We start from the raw sequence: 14,345 nt of genomic DNA on the forward strand, positions 1-14,345 counted from the left end.
AGCTACACGTTCCCTGGAAGTTAAGACGGAAGCATTACAAAACACATCAATCCATAGATGTTTATTGATGAAATGAACCAATGTTTAACAAAACAATCCCAGCATATTGTTTTTTTTTATTGCCAAGCAATATTAAACGAAAAACATTATTGAAAATCGAAATGTTATTGTTTCACAGTATCACTTGGCTTAGATTTAAAATACCACGCTCATTATATAAAGTGAAAAAAAAGCTGAACCATTCCAATAGTCCTAAACAGCAAGGTAAAATCTTCTTAATAGAATCACCAGCAGTAATACGAAACCTCTTCCATTAAGACTCGTTCTTGAGCTTTCAACCAGAAGACTCACCACCACCACTTTCACATTTGGTGGTCAACGAATTTTATGTAATGTATAAAATGACAGGGAGGGGGTGTGGAGGGAATTGCGTCAGCGGTTAGCGAACTGTGCCCCGAGCAAATTTGACGCAGTTCGATTCCCAGTGCGGCGTGATATACCATTCCTGAGCCCCCCTTCACCAAACCCACACTGACTGGTGTGAGTGACGTATAGTCAAACAAGCGCAATGCTTAACACGACAGGAGGTGCTTTCATCCAACAGTAGATTCACAAAGGGCTGTAAAGCAAATAATATAAATGAAAAATAGAAAAATTAATCAAAAGCTACATTTGTATCCACCCCCTATTGGGGTGTTATTTGTGTTGTGACGCAACGCGCGACTATTGCCGAGTGTCGATGAAGCTCAATTTGGCAAAGTGGCTCAGTAACAACGCAGGACGGACGGACGGACGGGAAAGACGAACAGACGGAACGTACCAACTCCACGACGCCGTCAATGTCCGCCACATTGCACGCAAGAGCCCATCGACTACAATCAGCGTGCCAACCCTCTTTCAAGAGGGGCTCATCTCTCCCGTCACACGCACCGGCAGCACGTGGGCTTGGGGCTGCACTGTGGGTTGCAGCAGGGCTCTAGCTTAGGGTCTATTCCGCGATCCATCTGGCTCGGACCCCACGTCATGTCGAGCTGGAACTCATTGCGCAGGCGGTCTATGTCCTCCGCCACAGGCTTCAGGTCGGGGAGGCTGGAGTTCAGCTCGACGCGTTCAGACACGTCCCAGCCCAGGTGAAAGAGTAGCGGCGGACTGTGTTTCTTGCACTCAGCGGCAATCCCGCAGTCGTGATCCGGGGTAAGAGCACTGGCACCCGCTCCTGTAAAAAGCAGGGGGAAGGGGTGGGGAGGGTACGAGTATAAATTATGACTATTTGATCAAATAGGGTGGATGGAAGAAACGTGAGTCCTCCATCGGTAAAATTAAAGTGGCGATGGTGGTGGATCCTACCTTGTGTGAAATAGTGGGCTTTGTAATAGTTGTGTCGGACTGCAAACACCCCCTGATCACTGGTCGGTGACGTTGTGAAGTAGAACATCAACTTCCGAGGGCTCTGTGGGAAAACACATTGGATGCACTTGTGTCATTAAAGTTGGTAAAGCAGTGGTGACCCTATACAGGCTCTAAGGCCACATACCCATGACTAGTGGGAACGGTGCTCGCTCGGTTTGGGAAGTGGACTCGTAGGTTCAGCCCGGGTTCCCATGGCAGCCCTATCGGGCCAACCCGGAACCGAGAGGGCTCGACAACCCAGGCCCAAGGGTTCCCTTTCTTCGGCGAGCCACAGGCCAATGCGGGGACCCTGTCCATGGCATCACGGGGTCCGTGTGGAAAAAAGGATACACACTAAATGGCGTCCCTCATTTAACTGAACTTCAGGGCCTTGTTTGTTTTTTATATACTTCCAACGCGCCAGAAAATGACGAAAATAATAATACACTTTCGGGTTAGGCTAATCATACCTAACCCATTAATTTGTTACGTGTCATTTAAAAAAAATAATTAAACAGTATCTCCCCCTGGCGATGGAGGACAGGATGGGGTGGGGGGGGCTGGCGGTGGGAACGAAGCAGGAGGGGCACGGCCTAGATCCCTGAAGCTCACGAAGCGCTGCTCATTCTGCAGCGGCTCTGGGCTTGTTATTGGATCACCAAGCCTGCTATTCTATTCTTGTACATGGCAGTATTTTCAGCAGCTAAATGCCAATGCCGACTACCTATGAGAGTGTTTCAAGAAAGAGTTTGTCTAGTTTTGCTATTCCTCCTCCATTGAAGGAGTGCACACGACAGTGCTTTAATATATTTCAAGAAAGAGTTTGTCTAGTTTTGCTATTCCTCCTCTATTGAAGGAGTGCACACGACAGTGGTTTAATATACGGTCCATATTTTAGATTGCATGACCACAATCACATGACTGTGGCCTGCCTTTGATTTTACATTCATGAAGGAGATGTGTGCTTCAGCCTGTTGATGCTCTGATGTGGCTGATAGTTACAACCAGTGTCTTCGAGGAATGTCAATGACAGGAGGTGCGATTTTTGGGTCTCAAGTAAGGTGGTTATTCTGGAAGCGTCGTTTCACTCCGTTCGTCAGCGTTCTTCCCGATCTGTGCGAGATTCTAGGATGGCCAGTTTAACACGCAGGCTTTTGCGACCTTTCGTGTATTATGGATTCTAGGATGGTGATAGCGTGATCCAGAAGGGGGATCAGGACTTCATTTGGCACTGAGGTATTTGTTGAGGTCTTCATTGATGGGTAGGTTGTCATTCACAAGGCAACATGTAAACTCCCTTACAGTTTTCATGTCTGCAGATATTTGGTGGCAGAATGTTAGCCAGAATAGGGAGCCAGGGGATTGGTGTCAATTTCAGTGTTGAAGTTTTGACGCGCATTACGTTATTTAATTATGTTCGAGAATGCAGTTTTTTTGTACGAGCTCCCGGACCAGGCTGGAGCGTAATTCTCTGCCACTGAGTAAATATCAGTGATAGGGTGGCAGTTTACAGCACATCTGCTGAGGCGCCTCAAGTCATTTCTTCAAGTTTACCAGGTGGCCAAGGAAATACTGCAGAAAACACTGAGCCAGATGGACATCTTGAAAAAAAAAACGCCAAAACACATCGCCTTGGAAATATGTCCCAATTGTGATGGGTACAAGCCCGATGTATCTCCCAATAAAGCCTGATAAAATACACAACTTATAAACCTTCACTGTGCTTCGTATTGTGTAGCTTCTTCAGTAATTAAGAGGACATTTAACATGAGGTAGGATGTGTACATTTGCATGAATCCCTAACCTTCTTTTACAGCAGAGGGTGACTCAAACGCCAGCATATTTTTAAACATTTAGCATGAAAATCACACGCTCTTTATGAATGCACAATTGTTTTGCAAGCGCATCTCCAGCCCATCGTCAATGCACTGTTGGATGAGGTGTCGAGGGCATCCCCACACCGTGCAGGTCGTGACGATTGTTTGACCATACCTCGCCACGCTGGATAACGCGAGTTGGTAAAGATGGAGAGCTTATACTTTGGTTGGACAAGAATGGAATTTTCCACACCACTCTCTACTGCCCATGACGTAGCCGCCCACCTGCCCCGCACGGTGGTTGTGCCCATTGCGAGCGATACAGTTACGGGCAATCGCTTTGAACGTTATCGTCAGACGAGGCTTCAGCCAAACGCACTCCCTAACCTTGGCGCCGTTGAAGAGGAGGGGCCCGATGTTGTAGCCGTCCAGTGGGACGGGTGGCAGCTTGGCGCCCGTGACCGCAGCGATGGTGGGAAGCAGGTCCAGCGTGCTGGCCAGCTCGTGAGTCACGCCTGCCGGCGAGGGCACGCGGCAACCGCACAACGGTACGCCGCTTGTCACGTCTACTTATAACTCGTCGTGCAGGTCGTAACGTTGGCGGCGAGCACAAAATGCGGCGGTGGTCGCCGTACTGCTATTAAAACAAATTCCGAACGCAAGGTGTATTCACGTGGCAAATATAGCACTGAATTTTAAGGTTGTTTTAGCGATGGCACACGTGTGCCATCGCTTAAGACGCAACTGAAAGGTCAGCTCTTATATTTTGGACGCATTCCTAGCTTGCGTGTTCCGGGCCATCTGAAAAATATTCTCAGCTTTGTTCATAAGAGAGTAAAAAACTTTAAGGCTACGGACAAGGGCGTCATCACATTCATACAATTTCAAATATCGACGTAGTGACCACTGCAGCCCTATGTTGGAGCATCTGGCAGTGATTTTTTTAGGTTTCCTGATATCACCCAGGAGAAATTAGTTATGCAAGGAAACATTATAGGAGCTCGAACTCGCTCTGAAATGAAATGGCTGGATGATGGAGTAAAGAAGATCAGCAAAAAAAAACCCTGAAAGCACTGAAGAAGAAATGCCGAGACTAAGAATCTGAAAAAATAATCTGCCAGAGTAATCACTAAAATTCGACAACGACCTCCAGACAACGTCAACTTCATTATGGTGTTGAAAAGCCTGGAACACAGCATCTGGAAGACACAAAAGGTTTGCCCTTTTTGGGTTGTTGTCTTCTTTCAAGTGATTTACTCATTGATAATCCAGGGACCGTGTAACGAGTGCAAAGGTTGCGCGTGAAGCATGTAAAGCCATAGTACGCACCCGGAGTGATCTTGCCCGGCCAGTATGCAATGGCTGGAACCCGCAAACCTCCCTCGTACGTTGTGGCCTTCCCGCACTTGAGTGGCCCAGCATTCCCTCCTCGGTTTGTGCGCTTGAGCTCCGGACTTCAAAGCGGAACGTTAAAAATTTTAGTCAACAAAAGCGAGCGCAAAGCTGCAACGCAAAGCTGCAACGCAAACCGTCGGCATGGGTGTTAGGTGTGCACGAAAGGAGGACTTTGAGCGGTGGCCATAAAGGGAAGCGGGATGTTACGCATTGCCAACCCGTTGTCGCTGGTGAACAATAACAAGGTGTTGTCTTCCACTCCTGCCTGCTCCAGGGCCTTCAGAAGCATTCCCACCGAGTGATCAAATTCCATCAAGGCATCTCCAAATGGACCTCGCTCACTCCTCCTGGCAAAGTTCTTGCTGGAAAACTGCGGGTAGTGTGTGTGCTGGGAGAGGAGAGTGGATGTGCAAAATGAGAAACAAGAAATGCGATTAAAAAATTCAGTCGATTATGATGGTGCCGTCCTAAAATACAAACACGTTAATAATAACATGTCATGGAACAGTGGCACATAAATTAAGAGCGCTGTGTTATAAACCCAGCAACTGGAGTTCAATTCCAGATTAGGCAATTATCAGTGATATCTGAACCGGATCTCACCAAAATTGCACTGGCCAGCATGGTGAAGTATGGTCAAATGACCTCCATGACAGACATGGCGTTGGGAGGCCTTTATCCAGCAGTGGAATCGCAAAAGGATTAGGTTATTACTGAACAAATAACAAAATAAAGAGGTGGTTAAGTGGCCCATAGGCTGTATTGCTAAGCCACCACTGAGATCCTGGGTTCAGAGGCATGGTAGCCACTTGTGATTAAACCGGGTTCTCTCGTGCTGCGTCTAAGTATGGTTAACAATTACCTCACAGTAACGTGTCTTTTCACTTCATTTTGCCAAATTCCAGGTATGAGAATTTAAATATTGGTTTGACTGTCATGCGTCAAATAATCTCACAGCAGTGTATGGCAACAGTGCGGACACTACTACTGCATAAAGGGTGAATGGCTACGTTAAGGATTTTTTGGGGGACGCACTGTAACAAATCTCTCCTTCAACACACAGGATGATACGCTGCTGCGTGAGACTTCCAAATGATTTATCCCTTTACATGATGAACATTGCACAATAAAAATTGTGAAAAATTATTTAAAAAATACGTAAGATATAATTCGTATTAACAGCCAGACCGCGTGCTTTAGAGCTGTGCAGCCACTCACGTGGGAGGCATAGTAGAGGAAGAAGGGCTTTCCATCTGCGGCCTGCTTGTGAATGAATTTCTCTGCCCAAGCGATATAATCGGGCACAAGTGTCGTGAAATCCACGGGCTGGCGCAAAATCCGCTCTCCCTCGAACAGCGGCAGGAGGACACAGTGTTGATCGCACCGGCCATAGCATGGCACGTCTGGAGGGAAGCACGTCAGGTTCTGGCAAGGACCCTGGTCGTGCGAGTAGGGGACGCCCAGGAACTCGTCAAAGCCATGACGAGTGGGCAGGTACGTGCCGTTGGCACCCAGGCCCAGGTGCCACTTGCCCACCATGCCAGTGGCATAGCCCTGCAGCTTGAGCATCTTGGCTATGGTGGTCTCGTTGAGGGGCAGCCCTCCCACAGAGCCAGGGTAGAACACCCCCGGGAAGACGCCCGATCTCGTGGCGTAGCGACCAGTCAGCAGGCCTGCCCTAAGGGTGCACATGGGACGGGCAAACCGTGGTCTCGCTGCATCCTTCTCCGATGTGTTTTCAGGTTGTACCGCATGTTTTCGGCATTACATCTGACGTCTCGCTGAATGTGGTGGTATCTTCTTCAGGTTTTTCATGGGGGTGGGGTGGGGGTCAGCAAAACTTCAATAGGGGGGGTGGTTTGGGTGCAAATATCTGAAATGGAATAGAAATACCATCGCCTCAGCACTCATACTTTGTCTATCCCTTCGCTTACAACTTGTATTAAATTAATGCATCCTTTCTAAAGAAGACATGGATAAACATCTCATCGACATGAACAACATACAGTTAGTGATATGATGCTACTACAATTAAAATAGCAAGAGTAATATCAGGATTATAATCCTATATCCCACGATAAAAAAAAAACCTCTCCCCTGGATCTCCTACCAGCCGGCACCTTCAAGCATTTTGCCGACGCATTTGTAATAATGGTTCATCATGTTGTTGATACCTCCTTCTAGTCCAGTCTTTTCCCTATGTTACTTCAATTGGACCAAGTGACACCCGTCCTCAAGAAATATGGCTCTGACCCAGAGGATCCTGCCCGATTACCAACTAATGCCCGATTACAAACTCTTTGAGCGCCTGGCCACACGTCAGAATCAAATATCACTTTAATTCATGCCCCAACTTCTACCCCCTTCAGTCTGCCTACCATAGGGAAACTCTGGTTTCGACATACCGTGTCTCATCAGCAGAGTCACAATGAAGGAGACAAGTGGCTACAGCTTATCTAATTTGTAATTTATACTCTCCACAATGAATCATAATATGTATTGATGCTGGAGGAATCCGATGAGCTATAAAGCTCGTTTTTGGTGGTTATGATGATGGCATGATGGCGATGCTGATAGTGCTGCTGCTGAAGATCGCGTCACCCCCTTGAGGGCAACCACCACCACCACCACAGACTGCCGCTCACCTGGACGGACTACAGACGGAAGCCGAGCTGTAGAAGTCTGTGAAGCGAAGCCCCAGCGATGCCAGGCGGTCCAGGTTGGGCGTGAGGGAGCTGGGATGCCCGTAGCATCCCAGGTCTCCGAATCCCAAGTCATCGGCGAACATAATAACCACGTTGGGCGGTGAAGCCGAGAGGACGGGCCGAGGGAAGACCCATGTGGCCATCAACAGCGGCAGCATCGCCGCAAGAGCAGAGGTGTGTCTGCTCTTGTCCATCGTCCAACTCCTGTCTTCTTACTTACCAGTTCGTAAAGCAGGAGCCTTCAGAGGCACAGGAGAGATCGGTTACGTATACGCACGTACTTCCGCTGTATTACGTCTCGCTTTCAGTGGCGCAATTGGAGTGACATCTTAATCGCCACTGAACAGCAATTATTGCGTTTGGTTCGCCGACTAAAGGGAAGCAACAGGCCGTGTTAAATGCAACTCGTGTTGCCCAGCATTTGCTTTGTTGGCAGCGGGACACCCAGAAATGGGTGAATTATTGACGAACAATGATGAGTGGTTGTTCACCCGCTGCGTCTCTCGCGCACACGTGGTGCCCCCTAAAGGTGAAAGTGCAGCACTTACTCCGAAGCGTTGCAGATTCAGAGGCCTCAACTCGATTTTGTCGAGAGGTTTTTTTTACATACAATTGTTGGGTTTCCCGAAAAGGACATTTTGTCAAAAGAGATCGAGTGGAAAAATGTAACGATTGACTGCGCTTAGTAGGCCACGATTCCAGCTGTAAGCATGAGTGTAGATGTATCAGTTTTCATAGCTGTCAACACATACGATTTATCCATAACAGAAGTTTTTTGGGTTTGATCGCGTAATTAGCCAACGAGTAAGGTTTGTCACGCAAACGGAACGTGGCAATTCGTTACTAGTACAGCACCACCGGTGTGTTGGAGAGTAAACCCACAACATTTACAATTCGTGTACGACGTTTCGCCAGTAATTACAACCAGCATCATCCGGCGACAGCCAGATTTGTAGAGACATCCTCCTGTTTCGTTCCTTAAATATAGGGGGGGGGGGGGATATGTGATGGCATCTCTTGTGAGCCATTCTTGTGTGAAGGCCAGATTGTGGAGGGGGGGTTAATGAATACATATAAATTACAATGCTTAGCCATTACCACAGGGTTTACCACGTATTCTTGTAGAGGCAAATTGAGTTTTGCAGGTCCGTACGGCGTACAGCCGTTTCAATACGGTCAAACATTGTTTATCTATTTGTGTTTTCTCCCTTGTGATGGGACTTAACGTTGAGAAAAAATATATTAAAAAATATTTTTGTTTTAAAACACACTTACATGAAATGTCCTTTCTGAGCTGCCCCCCCCCCCCCCCTCGGCGTGGCTCCCCGACCCTTGCCGTTTCATAGTTCCATTTATTTGGTATAGCCCTGTGAGTCATTCGGCTCTTGAATCGGGTGCAACCGCAACAAACAAAAGAACAAAAACATGAACAAGAAACAAACATCTTAAAGTGACTTTGTGCATGTGCAAACAGAAGATCCAGGAAAAAAAACCATTAAAATATTCCTGAATAGCCGTGACGTCAGGGACCGTGGTGATTTTAAAGGCAACGTGAGTTGAACGTGGACAATTCGAGCCGTAAAATAGATTGTTTGAAAATATACATTGATAAAATTTTCAACGATAGAATATAGTGTTGTCATCAGTATGACAATTAAACGAACGCATACATTTTGATTTAAAGCTTTCGTGACTGCAGGGATTCATATTCTTGGTTCTTTCGGTAAAGTCACCACGTTAGAAGGGAAACAATGAAATAACAAAAATATAAAACAATACAATTCTCACGACGTTTCGACTGCAACGCAAGCAATCATCATCAGGTGTGAAAACCACAGCAAGAAAATTTGAAAAAAGTGGCGTTTTTTTATTTTATTTTATTGTTTCCCTTCTACGTGGTGAAAGAACCAAGAATATAAAGAATATTAAAAAACGCCACTTTCTCTTCGTGAACCGAACCCAACCACAACAGCCGAAATTCGCCACCGAACGGCGGCGACGTCGCCACGGCGCTTGTGCCAGGCTAGGTGCACCTTAAGGCCACGCCGGCAGGGTCACGGGGCGACGGAACAAGGTGGGGGTTGACTGACCCGAGATGAGTGGCCGAAGGCAGCCGCCCCCTCACCGTGCCACCCCTCACCGTGCCAACTTGCTGCGTTTTAAATCCGCCCGGAGCTCTCCGCTCGTGGGCCTCGCTCCTCTGCCCCTCACGTTGCTGCTGCTGCTGTTGTTGTTGTTTGTTGTGTATCGTTGTTGTTGTTGGAGGGCGACTTGCCTCCCAGACTGCCCCAGTGGCAAGCGTCCTTCACGATGCCTCCCTCCACGGCCACACAAATAACGCGCCCCCGGCAGCAGCAGCAGCAACAATAACCCCGCGTGTTCACCCGCTTCCGGGTCGTCACCACGGTTGTGTGTGCAGGGCGGCACTGAAATCGAGCGATCCAATCGTACACCAGCCCCCTCCTCCACCCAGCCCCCCCCTCCTCCACCCAGCCCCCCCCTCCTCCACCCAGCCCCCCCCTCCTCCACCCAGCCCCCCCCCCTCCTCCACCCAGCCCCCCCCCCTCCTCCACCCAGCCCCCCCTCCTCCACCCAGCCCCCTTCTCCACCCCCCCCCTCCTCCACCCAGCCCCCCCCTCCTTCACCCATCCCCCTCCTTCACCCATCCCCCTCCTTCACCCATCCCCCTCCCCCTCCTCCATCCAGCCCCCCCCCTCCTCCACCCAGCCCCCCCCCCCTCTCCACCAGCCCCCCCTCCTCCACCCAGCCCCCTCCTCCACCCAGCTCCCCTCCTCCACCCAGCCCCCCTCCTCCACCCAGCTCCCCTCCTCCACTATCACCTTCTCCACCCTTCCTCCACCCCCTCCCCTACCCCCGTCCCCTATCCCCTCTACCCCTCCCCTACCCCCTCCTCCACCCCCCTCCTCCTCCTCCACCCCCCTCCTCCACCCCCCCTCCTCCACTTCCCCTCCCCGCCCTCCAACCCACCCTCCTCCACCCCGTCCCTTCTCCATCCCCCTCCACATAATCCAAGCGATGTATACATCTCTGTTTATGCTGGAGGCATCCGACGAGCTATGCGGCTCTTTTTTTTTCGCAGATGTCCAGTATGGGCGGGTCAGAACGTTACAACAACAAACAGTACAAGAATAAGAAATAGTAAGCGAGCCACTCAATTTCACCACAACAAACACAGTCCCAGACCACACTAAGATAACACAGTTACAAGTCCCTCAATAAATATGGCACGTGAAAAGTGAACAATCGACACACAGGCAATGATCAAAGTTGCAAATCGCATTTGCAAATGTGGCTGTACAAGTACAGCAGCACACCGGTGTGTTGGAGAGAAAAGCCACGACATTTACAATCTGAGTACGACGTTTCGCCAGTAATTACAACTAGCTTCATCAGGCGACAGCCACATTTGTGTGTCGGGAGGTGGCGGGTTTCAACGACACATTTATAAATTTACGCGATCCAACCCAAAAAAAAACCTCTTATTAATTATATTGGTCGCGAAAGCCTACGTGTTAAATAAGTCGCTAACGGTAAACAAAAAATGTGTAGTTGTTTGTATCCACTTTGTTTTATCTTCTCTCCATTATTTTCGTTTCGTGTGGCATTTTTGGGGATTGCATTGTCTAGATTCGATAAACCCAATTCGACTGCTGCTGGAATAACGGAGATGGACGTAGCCCAATTGTATCAGCAGCACCAGCAATGACAATGCAGCAGCACCAACATTGCCAATGCAGCAGCAATGCCAATGCAGCAGCAATGCCAATGCAGCAGCAATGCCAATGCAGCAGCAATGCCAATGCAGCAGCAATACCAATGCAGCAGCAATGGCAATTCAGCAGCAATGCCAATGCAGCAGCAATGGCAATGCAGCAGCAATGCCAATGCAGCAAAGGGCCGCCAGGAAATCAGATCGCCGTCGAATGATCCGATTGGTGGCAGTCGTTGACGATGCGTGGCAGGGTCTGAGATGTGGCAGCCACCACAGCCACAAACTGAACTTCCAGTTAAGTTTCCATTCGTGGAGAAAGTGCCCCCACATCGTCCATGGAGTGTCCCGATCCGATTCAAGGAGGACCCACGATCTTCCTCGGTAGATCAGATCCCGGTTGGAAGATGGTGGGGTCACTGATGATGGATTTCTGCATCATCATCATCAGCGTTCATTGCAGACGGCTGATAACGTTTTGCAAGCGGCGCGCTTTTAAGCGCTACGATAGTGATCGTTATAGCTAGGGTGGCAATCCTGCCACTCTCCTCGTGCCCTTGTTTACCCTGCTTCTACCCCTCACCCCTGCCCCCCACACCACACACCAAAGATCCCCCGTGTAGCCTTTCACAGCCCGTGTCGTGCCCGTTTAGCCCCCCCTCTATGCGACCAAACAGAAGCTAATTCTCGATTTGAAGCTTTCGTGACTGCAAGGATTCATACTCTTTGTACACACAGAAGCTGCTTGGCATGCGGTGGCTGGGCATGAGCCAGCCAACGTAGCCTTGTCTCCTGCAGGAGCTCACTTGGGACTTTGCCCAGATCATTCAAGGATTTGTGAGCTCTTCACACAATCCAGCCTGGTTAAACCCAGGATGGATCGATGGCAGGCCCAGCCTGAATGTTTGAAACCGGCGAAGATGTTCCGTTGTGAGGGGTCCCGCGTTTCGCAAGCATAGAGAAGGGAGGGCATGGCCGTGGCCGAGAAGACCCGAAGCTTTGTGTGGAGCGACAGACCAGGCTACTTCCACACAGCATTACGCAGCCGATGAAAATATAATTCCCGTCGACTGATTCGGAGTGAGACCTCTGCTGTCCCACCTCCCACACCGCCACACGCCCCCTACACAACTCTCCCCTCCCACCCCCCACCTCCAACCCCCCTCCTCCCACCCCCTCCCCCACCGTCCACTCCCCACTCTCACCCCCACCTCCCCCACACTCACCCCCACCTCCCCACTCTCACCCCCACCTCCCCACTCTCAACCCCACCTCCCCCTCTCTCATCCCCACCTCCCCACTTTCACCCCCACCTCCCCCACTCTCACCCCCACCTCCCCACTCTCACCCCACCTCCCCCACTCTCACCCCCACCTCCCCCACTCTCACCCCCACCTCCCCCACTCTCACCCCCACCTCCCCACTCTTACCCCCACCTCCCCACTCTCACCCCCACCTCCCCACTCTCACCCCCACCTCGCCCACTCTCACCCCCACCTCCCCCAATCTCACCCCCACCTCCCCACTCTCACCCCCACCTCGCCCACTCTCACCCCCACCTCCCCCACACTCACCCCCACCTCCCCCACTCTCACCCCCACCTCCCCACTCTTACCCCCACCTCCCCACTCTCACCCCCACCTCCCCACTCTCACCCCCACCTCCCCACTCTCACCCCCACCTCCCCACTCTTACCCCCACCTCCCCACTCTCACCCCCACCTCCCCCACTCTCACCCCCACCTCCCCACTCTCACCGTCACCTCCCCACTCTCACCCCCACCTCGCCCACTCTCACCCCCACCTCCCCCACTCTCACCCCCACCTCCCCCAATCTCACCCCCACCTCCCCACTCTCACCCCCACCTCCCCACTCTCACCCCCACCTCCCCACTCTCACCCCCACCTCCCCACTCTTACCCCCACCTCCCCCACTCTTACCCCCACCTCCCCCACTCTCACCCCCACCTCCCCCACTCTCACCCCCACCTCCCCCACTCTCACCCCCACCTCCCCACTCTCACCCCCACCTCCCCACTCTCACCCCCACCTCCCCACCCTCACACCCACCTCCCCCACTCTCACCCCCACCTCCCCCACTCTCACCCCCACCTCGCCCACTCTCACCCCCACCTCCCCACTCTCACCCCCACCTCCCCCACTCTCACCCCCACCTCCCCCACTCTCACCCCCACCTCTCCCACTCTTACCCCCACCTGCCCACTCTCACCCCCACCTCCCCCACTCTCACCCCCACCTCCCCCACTCTCACCCCCACCTCCCCACTCTCACCCCCACCTCCCCACTCTCACCCCCACCTCCCCACCTCCCCACTCTCACCCCCACCTCCCCCACTCTCACCGTCACCTCCCCACTCTCACCCCCACCCCCACACCCCCGCCCCCTACCTCCCACCGTGCCCCCATTTCCCCCGCCCTTACCCAGCCACCCACCCCTCGTGGCCAGGGCAACCAATGGTCCCTTCCAAAACACCCTCATCTCAGAATCGGAATTGTTTAGTTATTTATCCTGGAGGAATTCGATGAGCGACGAAGCTTTTTAAGCACAGATGTCCAATGGGGTCGGGTCATAACGTTACAACAGCAAACAATAAAAAAAGATTCCAAAGTACAGGGTTCTTCAACATTTTTAAACACTTAGATGGGACTATCGTCTTTAATGGAAAAAAAGAACGGACAATAACACATAAACATGATAACAAATGTATGTTAATAGCTTCAAAAAGTTTCCACTTGTTCGCCATCATTGCCAATACATGGCCTGGGATCTTCTCCAGGTGGACTGCAAAGCCCGGAGACACTTTTTTTGTGGTATTGTTGCTAATTCTCGGAAGTGTTAATATTTTTTTTGAAGCGCCCTGTATAGGAAAGGTAAATCATATATTGAGCACAGACAGCTGCTACATTTACGCAACATGCGCTGCTGTTGCACTGTGACACCAGCATTGGTTCATGCGAGCCTGGTTCTCGCCGCTGATAATAATGAGACGTTGAATGTGGAAACCCAGTCCGGAGTTTGCTTTTGTTGCTTAAGCCATGTCAAGAATTACACAACAAAGATAGGAGAAAGACTCGTTGAATCGGGGAATAAACTCAGATCGAACTTCATATCGACTGTTAGGGAACGTGAGCTGGTGCAGACGGCATGGGTTGGGGGAGGGAGAGACATCTGTAAAAAAAGAGCTTTATAGCTCATCGGATTCCTCCAGTGTAAATACATCTTCTGATTCTGGATCATGGTCGAGGCGAGAGACGGAATGAGAGCCAAGGGAGTATGAGTTACGAAATCG

At 50.8% G+C, this 14,345-nt stretch overlaps 1 protein-coding gene across 6 annotated transcripts; it reads right to left on the reverse strand.

Annotated features, from left to right (window-relative positions):
- Positions 1-46: 46 nt before the first annotated feature.
- On the reverse strand, positions 47-9,715 carry ARSA (arylsulfatase A). Of its 6 annotated transcripts, none has more exons than XM_032949164.2 (9): positions 9,447-9,709; positions 8,582-8,690; positions 7,247-7,545; positions 5,820-6,279; positions 4,820-4,989; positions 4,536-4,660; positions 3,594-3,721; positions 1,348-1,450; positions 47-1,216 (listed from the first exon to the last, which is right to left on the reverse strand). In XM_032949164.2, exons 3-9 carry the CDS (start codon positions 7,498-7,500, stop codon positions 921-923), a joined length of 1,536 nt encoding a protein of 511 aa, XP_032805055.1. In that variant the 5' UTR covers positions 7,501-7,545; positions 8,582-8,690; positions 9,447-9,709; the 3' UTR covers positions 47-920. The 6 variants fall into 6 exon arrangements, with proteins under 6 accessions (XP_032805055.1, XP_075921512.1, XP_032805056.1 ...); XM_076065397.1 differs by having other exon boundaries at positions 9,397-9,709; XM_032949165.2 differs by lacking the exon at positions 8,582-8,690 and having other exon boundaries at positions 9,582-9,715.
- Positions 9,716-14,345: the final 4,630 nt, after the last annotated feature.

The sequence above is a fragment of the Petromyzon marinus genome, chromosome 7 (genome assembly GCF_048934315.1).
Source record: "Petromyzon marinus isolate PM22_M1 ecotype Great Lakes invasive population chromosome 7, UKy_Petmar_22M1.pri1.0, whole genome shotgun sequence".
NCBI lineage: Eukaryota > Metazoa > Chordata > Hyperoartia > Petromyzontiformes > Petromyzontidae > Petromyzon > Petromyzon marinus.

What these genes read in the sequence shown, in the direction of transcription:
- ARSA (XM_032949165.2), bottom strand. Translation starts at nt 7,500, where the DNA reads ATGGACAAGAGCAGACACACCTCTGCTCTTGCGGCGATGCTGCCGCTG. An exon ending in TCCTCTACTATGCCTCCCAC is followed by an intron (nt 4,990 to 5,819) that starts GTGAGTGGCTGC and finishes CTCCTCTCCCAG; the next exon opens with CACACACACTACCCGCAGTT. An exon ending in TTGTTCACCAGCGACAACGG is followed by an intron (nt 4,661 to 4,819) that starts GTTGGCAATGCG and finishes TCCGCTTTGAAG; the next exon opens with TCCGGAGCTCAAGCGCACAA.